Source organism: Lissotriton vulgaris, chromosome 1_1, assembly GCF_964263255.1.
Source record: "Lissotriton vulgaris chromosome 1_1, aLisVul1.2, whole genome shotgun sequence".
Lineage (NCBI taxonomy): Eukaryota > Metazoa > Chordata > Amphibia > Caudata > Salamandridae > Lissotriton > Lissotriton vulgaris.
In genome coordinates, this window is record NC_141685.1 from 1357351870 (window position 1) to 1357370886 (window position 19017).

The 19017-nt window shown below is 46.9% G+C and overlaps 1 protein-coding gene across 2 annotated transcripts in view; it reads right to left on the bottom strand.

Annotated features, from left to right (window-relative positions):
• The window catches only part of SHMT2 (serine hydroxymethyltransferase 2), a 207725-nt gene extending 189083 nt beyond the window's left edge, over nucleotides 1–18642 (bottom strand). The window contains exon 1 of one of the 2 annotated variants that reach the window (XM_086966700.1): nucleotides 18453–18642. In XM_086966700.1, coding sequence (XP_086822826.1) covers nucleotides 18453–18491 — 39 coding nt within the window. In that variant the 5' untranslated portion in view covers nucleotides 18492–18642. The remainder of the gene's footprint in view (nucleotides 1–18452) is intronic. The other variant, XM_086966695.1, reaches the window with a different exon arrangement.
• Nucleotides 18643–19017: the final 375 nt, after the last annotated feature.

Consider the following 19017-nt stretch of genomic DNA (forward strand, 5'->3'; position numbering starts at 1 on the left):
CATGCTGCACCTGAAACCCTATTGCGGTCGTCTCATCGCTGTGCAGCTGGGGGGCCGATCACAGGTAGTGGATCAAAAAACACTCAATCATTTCTAAATAATAAGTGTAAAAGCTTTAACATAACTATGTGTTCCTGCTTACATTTCACATGCTTTAGTTAATCTTCCATTCCCTAGGAGCGTTTGCTATTTCCAGGATTGTGTTACTTTTTTTCCAACAAATGGTCTCTGTTACCAGATTCCTAAGAGCCTTGCTAGCAACTATGAACCACAATCAGCACACAATGGGGTTGGTCGTGGACATTCATGTTGTGTAAAAAAAGGAGAATTGCTCCTTTTTAGGTTTGGACCGGAAATGCTGGCTTGCCAGCTTCCGGTCAGAGAATTAATGATTTTGAGTACGGAGCTTGAACCCGCCTCTGTACTCGACCTCCCCTCAATTGGCTGGCTTCCTAAACGGAGGCCATCCATTGGAGGAGAGATCCATCACTCCGATGTAGCCCCGTCCTTTTCGGATTTGGGGGCGTCATTTTTGCTGTTCTTTAGACAGTGACGTCGTCCGTCACTCAGCACAGCAAAACACGCCCCCAAATCCGAAAATGTGGTAAGCCTAGTTGCCGCCATTGTTGCCCAGCCAGCGCCGAGTAAGGTGATGCAGCACACATGCTCCGGTGCGGATGGGGCTTCGGCCCAGTGCCTCGGAGCCCAGCTGCAGTCTTTTCCACTTCCTGATGTCCCTGGCCATCGCCGACATGCTGAACGCCCTCTACGGTGAGTTTGTCCTTATTTGCGCAACTGTGTGATCCTGAACAGGCCGTCTCCCCCCCTCCCTCCGCCCGCAGCTCTTCTCAGGCCGGCTCCCCCCCCCCTCCCTCCGCCCGCAGCTCTCCTGTGTCCGTCTCCCCCCCCCCTCCCTCCGCCCGCAGCTCTCCTGTGTCCGTCTCCCCCCCCTCCCTCCGCCCGCAGCTCTCGTTGGGGTCTGTTTCAGTCCCCGGTGTACCAGCAAGCAGTCCGTCTGCCCATGCTATAAAGTTAATCTCTTTTAGTCCCTCATCTATATTCATTATTGTTTACACGGTGAGTCCGTCTTCACCTTTACCGTGTGAAGTACATCCTGATTCCGCTCTGTAGTCCCCTATCCACTTCCTACGGAATCACAGGTGTGCCTGCTTATCTGCCAGCTTACGCTGTATTTATACATCCACTTTGGTAGGTGAGTTTGACCATTTGACATCCTGACAGCACGGTGGACACGGACGCTATATCGCTGGACGCTATCCCGCCGTTCTTCTTAGGGCACCATCCTGCTTTAACTACTCGTGAAACTTCAAGGTAAACGTTGCCCCTGCAATCCCCGTCGACGTGCTATTTAACCTACTTGCGCGACTCAGCTTTTTAATTGAACATTCACTCTATTCTTTTTTTAGTGGCCGATCGACTGACGGCTTGACTATCAGACATACACGGACCTTCCTTACTATTGAACCCTGAAATGTAAGCGCCGCTGTCACACGCAGCGCTTTGATAGTTTCCCTTATCGGAGGTCCTTTAAAATTCCAACTTACCATTATATTTATACAGGCATCAGTCCTTCAGTAGCCGATCTTTAGGCATTTCACGTGAAAAAGGAATTTTCTCGCTATCACGGGCCGTTTTTATTACTTACAAGCCTGTTTCTATTTAAGGTAATTACAGCATTCATTTATATGCACGTAGTACCTCGACACTGCATTGTTATACGAACCTCATACTATGCGGGTCTCTCTTTCTCTTTTGCGTAGCTGGCTCCGAGATTTTAATTGTTCTACACCATCCTCTTATGTGGGCTCTCTATCTATATAGCGTCCTGTAGCCCTCTGAAGATTTTATGGAAGTTATGTAAAGGTGTTGGTTTATTCGCCTTGTCATTTTATTTGTCCACGTATATCAGCCTCTACGTTTGGCTTTATTCAGTTATGTGTCGGGCCTGATTTGTAGGTATTGCCATATCATTCTAAATCAAAGAAACAGTTTAGTTCTTTGGTTCTATTCAAGTATAGTCTTTTTGTGTGTGTGAATAGGGAATATCATTGTGCGCATTGTCCTGTCACATGTTTCCTTCCCCATAAATTAATCTCATCATTTAACTAGTGCCTTTACCTATTGTCTCTCAATTGATCCTTGAATCTGATCCTCTGTCTCCACATGTCGATGTTATCCTATGTGAGATTAATCATTAATTTTCTTTTAAAAGAATGTCTAGTGCTCATGTGGCCCGGAATCGATACTTCTCTTGATCATTTGATAATTTATATGCTCTAGGAATGTCTATGACGTGATGTCCCAGAATTAATGATTTTGAGTACGGAGCTTGAACCCGCCTCTGTACTCGACCTCCCCTCAATTGGCTGGCTTCCTAAACGGAGGCCAGCCATTGGAGGAGAGATCCATCACTCCGATGTAGCCCCGTCCTTTTCGGATTTGGGGGCGTCATTTTTGCTGTTCTTTAGACAGTGACGTCGTCCGTCACTCAGCACAGCAAAACACGCCCCCAAATCCGAAAATGTGGTAAGCCTAGTTGCCGCCATTGTTGCCCAGCCAGCGCCGAGTAAGGTGATGCAGCACACATGCTCCGGTGCGGATGGGGCTTCCGCCCAGTGCCTCGGAGCCCAGCTGCAGTCTTTTCCACTTCCTGATGTCCCTGGCCGTCGCCGACATGCTGAACGTCCTCTACGGTGAGTTTGTCCTTATTTGCGCAACTGTGTGATCCTGAACAGGCAGTCTCCACCCCTCCCTCCGCCCGCAGCTCTCCTGTGTCCGTCTCCCCCCCCCCTCCCTCCGCCCGCAGCTCTCCTGTGTCGTCTCCCCCCCCTCCCTCCGACAGCAGCTCTCCTGTGTCCGTCTCCGCCCCCTCCCTCCGCCCGCAGCTCTCGTTGGGGTCTGTTTCAGTCCCCGGTGTACCAGCAAGCAGTCCGTCTGCCCATGCTATCAAGTACATTGCTTTCAGCACGTAGTCGCATTTATTTTTACAGTGCCCATGCTTTTCTGTATTACACACATTACATCATTTGGCATGTTTAAATTCCTCTTTATAGTGCTGCGTTCATGTATTTTCACACAGTTTCAAAATGTCCGCTGTAGTTTCCTGTTCACGTGTATTTTAGTTCGGGAGTTCAAAGCGGGCTCTGCAGCCAGAATGTGGGCCGCTTTTTTCGTCAGTGCCCGGGCCGAATTGTGATCCCAATCCGACCCTGATGCCGGGTACTGTGCGCATTGAGCAGAAGGGCTAGCTTTTCATGTGGCTCTGTGGCCCCTGGCACCGCCGGTACAACAGTACGACACATGTCCTGGGGCCCAGCCTCGCTTTTGCTGCTCTTCGTTCGTTTGATGAGACAGGATGCTGCTCTCTGCAGTGAGTTGCGACGCCTTGCTGTTTTTCCAAAAGGGTGTTGTACATCGATTTGGATATGTGTCATCGGGTGATATTGGGAAGGTCAGTTTCACGTTCAATAGAAAGAATTCCTGCAGAACATAAACAACATGTCTTTATATCGAGTTTTTACTTCACTGCTGCGCTTTCTAATCGCTCTAAATGGCAGATGGCAGTACTAACCAATGCAATGGTACTCATCGACCTCAAAAGGCTGAAGAGCTAAGTTGGTTTTGAATTATTCAACCCCAGGACTCACAAGTACACAAGATGACAGCAAAATGTAATGTTTGTAGCGGGTTAAGCTTCATTTACATACACAAAATCGTTACCCTAAATGCAGCAGGAAGTGAGGCTGACCGAAGGAGGGAGGAACAGAGTCCACGCTGAGGTGGAGACAGTGCTTTAAATGGGCCGGTACCGGTACTTTTCTATTTTGAGAGGGAGAGTGCCTGCACTTCTGAAGAGAGACGTAATACTTATTTGGAGAGTACCCACCCTTCTCAGAACTACGCAGGCGCTCTGGTACAGAGTGCCTGCACTTCTTTTTTTCCCATTTCAAGCACTGGTGGGAGGAGGAGAGAGTCAGTGGTGAGATGGAGAAGAGAGGGTGAGGTGGGGTGAGTGTTATAAAAATGTCTTCTCTCTAATGCTCTCCTATTGCCATTGTAAATGACAATACCATTTATTTATGTTTGAAAAAAATGTTTTAAAAAAAAAATGTAATGAGCAATGCCAATAGCTCTACCTTTAATAATGCCGAGACCATTGCATTGTAAATGCTTGTTTAGGTGTCCCCTCACTCACCAGGGTTGCCCCATGGTGACATGCTTCATCATTGGGGCCATCCCAGTCCTCTACGGGCTGGGGCGTGCTACGACTTGCGAGTTACGTAGTGCACAAGGTGAAACGTAACCGAACGTAAAGCTTGTTTTAGAGCCTGCCACACGTATTTTGTCTAAAAATACAAAACTTGAGATTTTGGCAAAACAGCAAGCAGGTTTTCACCTGCAACACTTTAAATCACTCCCTCTCCTCGGCCATACCCTAAGTATTGGCAATAGAGCACACCGTCATATTATTTAAAGACACGGGAACCCAACGAGATTGGTCAGGGACCATGGGTATCAGTTTGCCATGAACATAACGGTCCCCCACACAAACAAGGAGAAAGAAATAATAAATATAGAAATACAATTAGATCTATATTGTGCTGTCCAGCCGGACAGGAATCCTTTAATGTAAAAAAAAAAAACATTTTAAGGACAAACAATGAAGTGGGAACAAAAGTATTGCGTCGAGTAAGACACATACAAAAATAAACGGCTCAGGCAAAGCTTGGTGCTTGCAATAATTTAAACAATTCAAATAGCACAAATGAAGGAAGACACCATTACACATTGGGATATAATAAGCATCATTGTGTGAGGGTGTCAACGAGGCGGCGACGTTTCGATCCATACATAGAATTGGGGATCATCATCAGGACATTAAGTTACATGCCTGAGTGGTTGCCCACTGCAAGATAGGGATGTTCTGCAGTGCTGTGAAATCGGAAGTCCAATTGTGTAAATATACTTGTACGCCGGAATTAAAATGGGATATCTGCATCGATATGCTGGGATCCACGAGGAGTGGTGGAATCCGGTCACTCGCGCAGTTGTTCGATTGGAATGGCAGGGCTCTCATAGTACATGCCTCTATGGTAGCCGCTCAATGGTTGCGTATTGGTGTGAACATTTTTGTTACATTAAAGGATTCCTGTCCAGCTGAACAGCACAATATAGATCCAATTGGATTTCAGGGACTGATGTGTTCATAGCAATACGACACCGTCAGACACACTCCTCCACAAACAAGGGGAACTATAATTCGGTGTGCATGTTTTAAGGCAGGGTGGCCACTTTATTTCAACTTCCACCAAAACTCGGGATATTGCACTCTGGTTTATCGAGTGCAATAATATCACGGCATACTAATATTGTTGACAAAATATGAAAGGACAAAAAAATGTAAAGGTAAGTGCATATAAACCAACATGTATGTACCCTGACAATTTACATATCAAGGTACATAGATGTGGAGTTATGTATAGGAAATCCATACATACTTAACTATGTGGTCTCTCAATATTCTTTCTGCGGTATTGGTGTTCTGTGATATTCTGTAGTCCAAATTCAGGCTCCACACCAGGTTTCGGCCCTCAGTACAAGGGAACTGGTTTTTCAGATTAATTGGATTTTCTTTTAAGACACTTTTTATCACAGCACACTCGAACGTTTCAGGTTTGCCTTAGACTCCTCTTTTCTTTTTCAACACTACCTACGTTAACGTTTCCGTTTCACGCAAATGTTCATACTTTTAACATATTGCACACCTTCCGGAGCAGGCAGGCATTTGGAGCAGGTGGTCACCCCATCTTTGTCTCCGGTTTGGCTGTCTGTCGGCAGCTCGGCCGTGGGAGGCTGAAATCTAAGTTATGGCTCTTTACAACAAACGGTCTGGACTTTAAACACCTGTGCAGTTAAACAGCTGTGCCTGCAGAAATCTGCCTACCCTTTTGCACTTCTCTTTATACGTTGCACATCGTTGAATGTGAACATTTTTAAAGATCCCAGGGTTACTACAGGTCGCGGGAGCCTCTGCGAACCTTGCCCTGGCGAGCAGCACCAAGGGTTTACAAAAGGCAACGAGAAATGCTGGCCAAACCAACTAGGCGCGAGGAGTATCCCAGGCATGACGACACCAGGTCAGGCAGGTTGCATCATCAATCTGAGAGACAGGACCAGGCACTGTCAGGGCACTTTCACACGAGACGTTTGTTTGCATTGTGTTTGGATAGGCGTTGTTCATGGGCACGCCCCCGTTCTACGCGTAATTGTGCTGTGAAACACCCACAACAGCGCGTCTTACAAGTGCAGCTCGGATTTTAACTTTCGTAATTAAATACATTGTCACAGAAAAAAAGAGGGGAATTTAACCGGGAAAAATGCAAACTGAGGTCAAGTAATTTTCCCCAGAGCAAACTGCGCCTGGTGAAAGACACCCAATTAGCTTTAATACTCATTTCGAGTTTCTTCGTAAATATGGGATCAGGGAGAATTCCCAAATCTGGGTTGGGCACAGTGTTCACACTGACAAGAAGTTGTCCCTAGGTCTTAACTGGCCTAATGTGTGCGAGAAGAGTCGTGAAGTCCAGAAAGGTTATTCTTTTAGTTTTTAACCTTGCCATGGAATCCACCTGTTATTAAGACAATCCCTGTGGGTTTCTATAGGCAATTAAAAAAATACACTTCGACCCAATCTTCATCCATCAGTATTCTGTACAGAAGACAGAGCCTCGAAATGGGGGAAGCTCAACAGACCACCTTGACCTTATTACATTTAAGATAAGAAAATTCTCTGCAAAGAGCTCCGAATCGGCCCACTGGGTTATGCACCCCTACCCAACGAGGAGCAAGACCAAGCATGCCACTTCGGTGAATGAGAGTCCCTGTATCCTACTAAGCAATGCCCTAAAGTGAGGGCCATTGGAATTATGCAGCAACGGAGGGCCAAATTATGCGGCTAGTTTGGGTAAATTATTATGTGGCAAGAAATGCCAAATTATGTAGCACAATGCAGCACATTTCGTGAATGTATTACATTATTTTCTCAGTTTTACACTTGTTAACACTGTCTGAGCATAGGTTGCATCTCGTTAGTACTGGTTTAACACCCAAATATAGCAATAAGCAACAGAAAGGTGACCAGTCATCCTATGCAAAGGGCGCACCACTGTGTCGCAACACGTGTCACTGCGTTTTTAGTACCTGTTGAACAATTAGAGCTAGGAACAATTGTTCTTATTAAAATCTGCAGATTATTCAGTTTATGATTGAATATGTGGCAAATCCATAATTATGTGGAAACTGCTCAGGCCGCACAATCGCATAATTCTAGTGGCCCTGCCTAAAGTCTGGGATTATACCCTAAATAGCCCCTGTAGGTCTGCTTATGACAAAGTTCTTGATGAATAACATTACAGAACGTCATGCTTGTTTTTGGTTTAGGATTTGAGGCTGTATGATGGACGCCAAACCCCTGCCCCACCTATACAGGAAGAAAGCCGATTGAGACTAGTCTGGATACTTTTTAGATCTTGCCTAGGCAGCGCTTGCACGGTCTCTTCGAGACATTCCATATTCAGGATAAGGAAAAGAAGCTCCGCCCACCTATTTAATTGGCTCCTGCCACGGTCCTTTGTAAATGGTGGCTTTTCATTTGTCAATAGGATTAGTAGTCCTTCCTTAGTACCACCTTTTCTTGTCTTGTAACCTCCCATGAGGACTGCCCCGTCTTGATTGTGTTGTTGCTCTGTATGTTTTTATTACAGCCTCCAAGCAACATTTTCTTAACCCCTTCGATGCTGATGACGAGCTCAGCTCGTCATCATCCACGGTGGTCGTGTGCGGATGACGAGCTGAGCTCGTCATCTAACGCGGCTTTTTGAAAAAAGCTGCACAGCGGAAAAATAACCGCCGCACTGATGCGGTTAAACTGCTTTCTCCTGCCTGCTGTTGCAGGCAGGACACTTCTCCCCCAAGCTTTTATTTTTTTTTCATGCACGGCATAAATATGGCGGCAGCGCCTTAGTTTTTTTTATTTGTGGTTCGCTGAAATCAGCCGCACGTCTTTATTTTTTTCATATGTCTTCACTTTCAGCAGTAACAATGGTGGCTGCGCAGCTTGCCAAACCGTGAAGCCTGCTTTATGGAGGTCGCGATACAACGTTCCTTCCCATAACGCCTCCCCCATCGTCCACGCTTCATAGTTCGTGAAGCACAGCCAAGCAGCCCGACACCCCACTTTTCAGCAGTGGTGACCGCACAAATCACTCATGGGACCATGCCATTGTTTTTATTCTCAGTGTGCCATGCACGCTTTCACTTTCATTTTTCATTGTTATGGTATTCAAACGGTTTGGGAATCAGAGCATTGTACTTTCTTTCCAACAATTAATAGAAAGTGGACGGTTCTGGTCCTTTGGTCACGCTCTGCCCAATTGCCCCGGCTTCGCTTTATCTCCATTGTATTCTTGCGCACTTTCGTCGCCTTAGCCCGAGAGATGTCCCGAAAAGTTTGTGCTGTTTACTTTCCCAGCTTTTTTTCTCCATTAACCACATCTTTGCTTCATACCTCCGCTTTCTTTTTTCTTCCACGCCCTTTCTACCTTACAAGTCTCTCTCCTCGCTTTACAGTGCCTTATTCCAATTAAGCTAGTCACATTTCATAGAGCCCGCCTCTCCTTACTCCCCCTTCCTAGCCTTATATTTGGCATCACCTTTTGGGTTAGCTCCACCTAACAACCCTCTGCTTCTTTCCTTCTGTAGCTCTGCCCACAGCCCTTAAACTACCTCTCTGTAGTACTTCAAGTACTTAACCTCTTTGCCTCCTTTCACCTCCTGTTTCCCTTGCTCCTTCCAGATTTCCCCCCCTCCTCTCCCACCCTTACCACCTCATCAGCCGCTGCAGCGCACTGTGTCAGAGTACAACAAGGAGGACGCATTTTCCTGGCATTGTATGTGTGCAGCAAGGACCCTGGGAGTTTGGGAATTGCAACCCAACTGTAAAGGTGAGCGTCTGAGTGGAGAGGCATGCTGCAGGTTGTGGCTGCAGAAAACTGAGGAGAGCATTCCTGAGAGGTAAGAAACGGAAAACCAGATCCAAATTGTATTGCAGGGTGGCAGGCGGAGAGCAACAGGGTGGGCAGAGCCCATTTTTCAGCCCTAGGCATTACAGCGAGTGAGAAAGAGAGAGGTCAGTAAGCATGGGAGTTAAGTACATGTTGGCAGTTTTTATTTGTAAGTTACTTTTGAAACGTCGTTTCAAAGTAAGGGACCTACATATATGTCACAAAGAGTACTTATTATTGCAACTGCTGTCAGCCCTTGCACTACTCACCAGGGTGAGTTCTCATTTAACATCGACATGCCCATAATAGGACTTTATAGCATGCACATCACCTGGCTCACATTGTATTCATGTTCCTCATCTAAACTCATAAGTATCCAAGGCACCAAGTCTCACAGCTCTACAAGCTATTACGCCCCAAAGCCAGTAAACTTGATGCATAAACAATAGCATACTGGGACAAATAGTCCAACACCCCACTCAGTGAACAAGAATGGGCAACTCTGTAGGCCTCGCGTAATAAGATTAACCCAGCTCTAGCACAAACTAAACTCTGGCTGCTCCATAAAGCATTCTGGAGCCCAGCCCGACCTCATACACTAGGACTCAGGGAGGACTCCCTCTGCTGGAACTGTAACAAAGAGAAGGGGGCCCTAGCACACCTTATCTACCAATGCCCAACACTAAAGTTATACTGGAAGATGGTATTTGATTTCATCAACAAGGTGTGTAACTGCAAACTAGGGATGGAATTCTCCACCCTCACCACAGAATTTATACGCACAAACTTGAGCTCTGAGGAGGATAACGCCCTAATAGACCTTTTACTTACATCAGCTGTTAAATTGGTACTAACTAACTGGAAAGACACAAACAAAACTAGCTACAAAGGATGGATCAACTGGGTCACACATCTGAGAGGAGCAGACAGTATTGCACTACAGCACTCACCCTGGAAAGATTAACATAACCTTTTACATGTATTTTTCATTTAAGCGGAACATACTTTTATATATAGCTACCTGAAGGTGAAAGACCCAAAAAAAAGTAAAAATATTTTGGGGGATTTTGGCCAAAACTTTGAGCCTGCCCCCTCCCCATTGCATGCAGCATCACAGTTCACATTCTCTTTTTAATGCACTTCGACCGCTGATTAATGCAAATGCTTGAGAGACAGGCATGCAATTTCTAGTCAGTTTAAAAGCAACATAAAATAAGGCAGATAGTTAATATGTCACTTTCAAAGCATAACATGTAGGCAACAGATTTCTATTTTATGTATTCTAGCTCAGTGGTTCAATGCTTTGGGGCAGAGATCTTTTACTTACATTCATAGTATGTGGTAAATCCCGTTACTGTTGTTCAGTGAGATGTGCTCTCGCATAGAGTGGAGTGAAGCTTGTAATGTAAACAGTTAGAACTTTGCAGGTTTTCTACTCAATCTGCAGTTGTTGTAAGATGTTAAAGTGATTTCATGAAGATATTTATAAACACTACAAGACGCTAAATAATTGATTATTAATTTAATTACAGAGACAGCTACATCTACATTCATACTTACATGGAATGCAAATACCACCACCTCTTAAAGAGCCTGAAACCTACAAATATTTTAATACCTTAGTTTGTCTCTGAGTAACTTGTGAGGTGACATGCCATGTGTCTGTCTGCTCTGGCTATCATGGGCGTCTTTTTAGCCTCAAGGTTTTAGGTTGTAGCTGTGATCCCGTGACATACTACTGCTCCCATCCTCATCAGACAAAGGAAATTGGTGATTTCCTTTTTCAGTATCCTTGATCTAGCTGTAAAGGATATTTGGGAGAGTTTTCTCTGAGTCATGAAAATACCACGGCAGGCGTCTCGATGCATTGAAGAACAGTAAACACTCGGAGCATAGTAAGACCCACTGAGGACCAGTCCCAGATACGGCTCAGTAATAGCTGCAGGATCCAATATCTTGCTAGACCCCCCCACTTAAATTTCAGCACTGGCTTGCACACTGAAAAAAGTCTACAGGTACTTCAACAAATGCATATCAATCTTAGCAAGCAGAGAAACTCTCCTCTTGGATGTAATATAAACAGCGGGGGAGAAAATGTATGCCACTTCCCCAAATAAATCACTTCCAGTAGCTTGTGCTCCCCTACCATAAACACAACCTCTAAACAGCGGGTTAGCCTTAGGCTACCTGCGCCCCGAGATCAGCGAGCAGTAGCACTAGTGCAACTGATACAGGTCTGTATCACCAGGTCCCAAGTGCACAGCTCCACGACTCCCAATAACAGACTCCTGTGACATCGATCTCCATCCCCTAAGTGACGCAGAACTTTAGAGTGCCCATAGGGTCCTTTTAGGAAAGTAGGATCTGCTTTTATGGTTACCCCCACTTTTTACCTGGTGTTATGCTGTTTCTGACTAGTCTGACTGAGATCCTGCTAATCAGGACCCCAGTCTCAGGGTGCTCGTTTCCAAGTGTGAGGATGCCCTTCCATGAGCAGGACACCCTACAACCATCGGAGTCCATTCTGCTGGGTTGTAAGTGCATCAACCATTAGGATACATAGAGTGCCCATGCATCATTACACGATGACCATCTCTAAACTGGCTCTAAGGAACCTTGTCATGTTTGGTATCAAACATGCTGGAATCATATTACGGTGTGGAAAGTATGATTTCATGCACTGTAAAGCTCCTCTGAGAGGCCCTCAGTGCTCCTGGTACCAATCTTCTAGACCCGGACAGCACAACATGGCTGCTGCCGACCAGAGACACGATTCTGCCCTCCTGCTGCTGAGCCAAGCTTGAGCAGGGAAAGGCAGATTAATAGGTATCCTGTCACAGGGCGGTGTGACCACCTCCCAGACAGGGCTTGGTGTATTGGAGCCGACTAGGAGAGCGTGCCAGTGCCACTCAGTCTGCTTGAAGGGACATTTGCTTCAGTAAGAACCATAGCAATTAAACCACCCTTCTCGATGTGACAGATGACATCCGCTCCCTCCTCGACAGAGGAGAGACTGTGGCCCTCATTCTCCAGGACTTCTTTGCGACCTTCGAAACAGTCACTCATAGCACCCTAGCCCGTAGACTTCACGATGCGGGAATCCAGAACAAGGCCCTCGACTAGATCCGCTCTTTCCTCTCTGACAGAACGCAATGGGACAGATTCCCTCCTTTCCTCTTGGAACCCACAACGAGCACCTGCTGAGTCCCTCACGGTTCCTCCATCAGCCCGGCCCTGTTCAACGTCTATGTGGCCCCGCCCGCATCCATCGTCGGATCACACGGACTCAACATTGTATCGTACGCAGACCACACCCAACTCATCTTCGCCCTGTCCAACGAACCCAACATCTCCAACCATAACTTTCAAGACGGAATGGAAGCTATCACCAGGAGAACGAAGAACAGCTACGTAAAACTCAACACAGACAAAACAGAGGTTCTTATCATGGGCCCACTCCATGACATCTGGACCGACACCTGGTGGCTCCCCGCCCTCGGCAACCCTCCCTCCCCACAGACCACGCACGCAACCTCTGACTCATCCTGGACTCCCAACTCATAACAGACTGCCAGATCAACGCCGCCACCTCTTCCTGCTACCACACCCTCCACCTACTACGAAAGACCTTCAACTGGATTCCCCTCGAACACAGGAAAAACATTACCCATGCCTTTAACAGCAGCAGACTAGACTACGGCAACACACTATGCTGGTATCAACAAGAACCTCACCTGCAAACTCCAGAACGTCCAAAACGCTGCTGCCAGACTAGTCTTCAACCTACTGCACCACTGCCACATCAGCCACCTCCTACGAACACTACACTTGCTCTACGTCAAGAAGAGAATCACCTTCAACTTCTCACCCACGCCCACAAAGCTCTTCACAACACTGGACCCACCTACATGAACCACCACTTCTCGCTCCATGCACCACAAAGATCTCTCCGCTCGGCCCAGCTCTCCCTTGTGACGGTGCCACGCATCAAGAAGACCAGATCAGGAGGATGCACATTCTCCCTCCTCACAGCCAAGGAATGGAACTCCCTCCCTTTCCAACTCCGACAGACACTATCCCACCCAAGTTCTAAGACCTGGCTCTTCGATGGAGCTCCATGATTTCCCGGGAGCTGGTGCCCCATCCCCCCCTCAGCGCCTTGAGACCCCGTCGGTGAGTAGCTGGCTTTACAAACCCCGCTTGATTGATTTGGTGCCTCCTTGCATAGTCCAGTTTAAACCAGCTCAGGAAGCAGTTGGCTGCTGCTCTGGTGCAAATTTGGACAAAGGACATGGGAGTATCCTCCCCACTGTCCAACCCATCCCCTGAAGGGAACCCTGAATCGTCCCAACCCTTTCCTTAGGGTACTTAATGGCCTAGCTGTAGGTGGGTCCCTGGATTCATCGTGGGACAAGATACATCTCAAGATACCACTTCTTCTTCGACCGTCTGGGCATACTGAACTTCGCTGGACTTCACTCTGGGTACCAAGACTGCAACTGGGAAGACTCATGCTGCTCCTGGTCTCGCTATCCTGCTATTCTGCTGAAACGTCCATGCTTATGCTCTATACAGGAACCTTCCAAGCCTGTGGACATCCAAGACACCTGACAGAATCTCCCTTGAAGTGAAGGGGCCACTTCCCTGCATCTGCAGGTGACTCAACAAAGCTGACCCGTCTGCTGATCCTGAGCTCCCAAGCACTCAGGAAGGCTCAGAAGCACAGGTGGTGGTTCTTCACATCCCTCGAGGCCTCCCATGTCCTCTTCCCAAGTTTGAGGCCAGTATCCCTCGTCGGAGCCGCCAGAACTGAACCCCTGTGCAGCGCACCGACTTGCCGTTGCAAAGGCTTATTGGATTCCTTCCACCAAGATCTTCAGGCTTCATGTAGCCCCAACCTCAAGCATATCCTCTGACCAAGAGCTACATCCTCACCACATCATTTGCATCATGGGCCTGCATCTTTGGTGCGCTGCTCAAGGTCCTCTTGTGACTCCAGTGCCTCCGCCCTGTGGGTCCTCGCGAAGGTCTTCTTTGATTTCAGTGGGCTCCCCGGATTGCTCTCGGCCTGCTCTGACTCCCCTGCTTGTGGTGAGTCACCTGGACATTGCAGGTCCCAACACTGTACCTTTGTCGCTTTCCACATTGGTTGCAGTTACCAAGGCTTGTTGGTGCTCTCAACGGACACTGACCCCTCAAATCCCAACATTCGACATGGGACAGCTCGTGAACAGCTCCTGGTTTTCCACAGCGTTGCCTGGTCTGCATAGCTGCAGCTCCAAGGTCACAGTCAGGTCTCCTGCAACACCCGACATCGGTTTGCAAACGTCTTCCATGCCTCCTGGTCACTCTTGAGTGGCAAAGACTCTGTCCCCTCTGCTTGCAAGTACTTCACATCTTGAATCCACCTTTGGGTTCCACAGGACACTTTCACCTTCTCCAGCAGCTGCACCTTCCTGAAGTCCTCCATTCAGCTCGAAAGTGGTTTCTGATGCCACTTCGCACCTATGCACCTGGCTTCCCTGGTGTAGGTATCATGGTTACCAGGGTATCAACGGGTGGGGTGGCTCTCCAACCTTCTGTCTTCCATGAGGTTTCTTCAGTGTCCACTGGGAAGGATCCTTCTTTAAAATTTCAACCCAGACTTATCCATTGACTTGTATTGACCCTGCTGTTGTGTTCTCATTCTGCACACTGCCTCCGTGGGGTCCCTGGTTACTTACCCTCAGGTAGTTCATTCTGTCCCCAGCACTTCTACGTCTTCTGGGTATAGTCTTGACTTGAGTCGTGGTTCGCATACCACTATTTTAGTATATGGTTTGGTCTCCCCCTGGCGACCACTGTGTAATTGTGCTTCTTACCTGTTTTTATTGCAAAGTATTGTGTGCATAGTGTATATCTCCGGGTAGGGGATTTCTGTATGTGTTAGTGAGTGTCTTATACTGAATACATATTTTTATAAATACACTGTGTGGTTCTTTTTCACTTAATCTATACCAATAAGATTATGCTCTGGTAAAAACAAGCTGCTTTACACTCATTCTGGACTAAGTCTGAAGGCTGCTCCCCACATCTACCACTTAGAGAGCTTTCTAAGGTGGACTAAGACCACTAAAATCACCATAAGGGTTGTCTGGATTGGTGCAGGGTGCCCACTTACATAAGTGTGCACCGTATAACAAGCCAGCTTCTCACAGTCATGCACATCAACAACATTTTTCAGACTCCCTTCATTGGCATACTCATACTTTAATTCGTTTTTTTTCACGCTTGTTGTCAATCAACAAAATTTCCTTTTTATGGCATTTGCGGAATAAAAGTTTTGACCGACTGACTGCATACTCATCTTGTGTGCTCCCACTATCCCTCCTCCACATGTCTCCTGCTCGCTCCATCTTCTCTGATGTTGGCTTTCTTTTAATCTCAACAATTTCTCTAAACACCTCTTTCTTCCTCCTAACCCTGCCTTTAGATCTAGTCTCTTTCTTTTTTATGTTTCTGTTCTCTCTTCAGCTTGCTCATTCTAGCCCCCTCCTGCCATTTGGATTATTTCATTTCAGGTCTCCTCAATCATTCTACTATACATTTGTCGTCTTTTGTCTTCCCTTCTATTCAGCAAGTTTGTTTCTGCCCAATCTTCTTTCCCTGTCGTTCATTCCTTCTCATCCCATTTTGGTTACTCAGACAAACTATTTCCCCACATGCATTCCCTCTTCTTCTTTTAAACACTATTCCCCTCACATTAGTTAAATCATTCCCTCTTGTGGCGTGGATCATATTCCCTGTTACCAAATGTATCATAGTTTTCCCTCCCCTTCAGTTTAATCTCTCCCCCCTCCTCTCCCCCCCCCCCAGTTTCAGCTAGAATGTTTCTTCGGCACCTCTTTTTTTATTAATCTTCCACTCATTCTCTTAATTATCTTCTATTTGCCTTGTTTCTCCTTCCATTAAGTTTTTTGTCCTGATAGTTTTCAGTGCAGGGCCTTCCCTTTCTATAGTATTTCATTCTTCACCCCTCCAACCAGTTTATTTCCTCATCGTTGACATTCCTTACACTCCACCAGTTTCTTTTTCCGATTACTCTGGTCCCAGGTTTGTTCACTCCACCGCTTTATACTTACTCACATCCTCCCCTTCTTATACTCAAGTTTAACACATTGTCTCCCATTTCATTTAAGTTCTTCTATCCTCTTTCACCGTTGAGCTCACCCCACCCCAGAATCCTTCTTCTACCCTCTCTCGTTCTACTCCCTTTCATAGTTGATCGTATTTCTCTGCCTCTTTCTTCACTTTGTCATTCCTTTTTGCCCCTCTCTGCAGTGGACCATTACTTCTACCCTCATTGCCCTAATTTATCATCCATTCTCCCCAGTATCTCATGTATTTCATTATTTTCCAGTTTATCATCTCGCCCCTCATTAAATTATTCCTTTACTACCACCATTTGCCACTCTTCCTTCAATTTCATTTCAGCTCCTCTTTCCTCGCATCCTGTCCCTCCATCTCTCAGTGTTCTGCCCTCTCTGCTGTGTTTCATCGGATGCTGCAGTGTCCTCTACAGTCGCAGCTGTTGGAAAAGCTGCAGATGAAGCCCCATAAAGTTCAGTAGAGCGTGGCAAGCTCCTGCATCCTGAGCCCCCACCCCCTCCAGCCTGGCACTGCAGCAGACTGCAGGCTTCTATCAGGAAGCAGGGGCATTGGTCAAGCTGGAGGGCATTTAGCAAGCTGTAGCAGCCAGGCTGGCGAAAGTAAAAGCACGGTGTGTGTGGGGGGGGGGGGGGGGGGGGGGGGGGGGAGCTCATCATGGCTAGAACAGAGTCAGCCAGACAGCTCACAGAGGGGCAACCAGGAAGAGCAGCTGTGAGCAAGATCAAAACAGAAGGTCTAACACAGGCCACCTCAGTAAACATCAAGTTAATGAAGGGGCGCAAGGTACACCCTCTCACCTAGTTTACATGTAAACTCAGAAAAACGGCCTAAAAGGGACATAAGTTCCCACTGCTCTTGCAGTTGAAGAAGAATCCGCCGTTCATGCTGAGGAGGCCGTGACATGTCGCAGACAAAGATGTTTACCTCAACAGCAATCTGACACGTCACTAGACTGGGGGTAGCTCATGGATAGACTTCCCCGAAGTTAATGTGGTGAACTCCATCAGTAAAACAGGACGTGTATGCCATTGCAGGTGTGATTTGCTAGCAGAGGTTGGATAACAATGTATAAACATCAACCTCAAGAAGGTACAAGGTCTGCAATCCACTACCCCGCAACAAGACAACACTATAAAAAGGGCTGGCCCAAAACAGCAGCATGGACACTTTTTGTGCCAAGACGGTGGCTGTGCGCCGAAGGTGAGCTGCTTTCTTAACGGATGGTACATCGCCCAAGGCGAGCTGCTTTCTTAATGGATTGTACATTTGTACAGTACAGGCAAAACCAAAAGTACAAAGCAGAACCCAAGGCAAAAATGCAAAATAGCCTTCATCTGGGCAAGCAGGTTGTTAAAAAGCGAGATGCATACTTTGTGATGGGCACGTTTTTTGCCGTTCCTTTAAATGTCCCACGCGCCACTGGTTTACCCCCAAATGTTTATTAGTTGACAAGCACACAAAAATGTTTAAAACCCTGCAAAGTTCCGCATAACGTTGTTGGCCCAATGTGCTTTTAAGCGCACAACTTTAAACACATTTTCTCAAACCTGAACCAACCACGGAAGCACTACACAACACAGAGCGACAAAAAGTACTAAACTGAAATGTAGGAAGGTTCTTCTCTGCCAAAGTCCGTTTTTGTTCCAGTTCGATACAGTTGGGCATGTGCTTGGCAGAGCTCGAGTGAGAACAACAGCAGGCTGCCTGGAGACTGCATGAACTGTGACTCTAGTGAGAAGAGGTCAGGCTGCCCCGGCATAAAATGCTCGTTCCCAGCTGACTTCGAAGCCACGGGAGCGAGGACACATGCCTCGCACTTTTGTCCCACCTCACTGACACCTCGACCGAACATTGCATTTTTATGTCACAACAAATGCGTTACTCACATTTACTACCCTTCAATGTATTAAAACCCATACCACCCTATCACATACCATGCCGACTTCCCCTAGCTCCCAAGTGGCACATAATAGTGTTTTGGTCGCCTGCGAGGTGCATTAAGAGACTTGCAATAACGCTTAGCACATTCTACGTTTATTCGCACAAGACAGCATGCAAAGTAGCGGTACCTAAAGTTTTCAGGCATGGCGTTTATGCCACTTGACAACCTTAATGTCGAGCCCTACTTACTCTTTACCTCTGACCCCTTCGTCACTACCTTGGGCGCTCTTTACTGCACGTGCCTAGCATCTTCTCGTTGCACGCGCTATGCAGACTCACCCTGCCAAGCCCCCTGAGGACGCACACGGACAACTGCATGGCTCTCCGGTGTATTCGGTGCTGCGCCGCGTTCCAGAAGTACGATCAAGCCTGTGTACACTACTGTACAGCCAACATGAACCTTTCATAACCTGCCAGTGTGGAAAAGGGTTCTGCGCAGGCGCGCCGTGTCCTGCCACGCTGCCTTCTGAAGCCAGCATCTGTGCGCCTGCGAGCTGAAGCACGGCACGCCGGGAGATGTCGTTTTTCGATCGGATTGCAACATTCTATTAGTTCATTTGTTTTAGAGTCAGCTAGTTCCATAGATAATGCTTCTCCCTAAACTATGTTAGGCCTCTCGCCACTCACACGATTCACACGTAGGCTGGACAACCGTTGTGCATGTCACAGATTACATTTCGAAAGAGGCAAGACAAATAGTGAAAATGAAAACTGGAGGAATTTATTTTTCCCGTTGACTAACATTGAAACGGGCAATTTTAGGCGGAAGGCACCAAAAATAAAGGCATTTTTGGCTTTAAAAATCAGGAGTCTCGCATCTAAGTCGGATCTATTGGCAAGTATG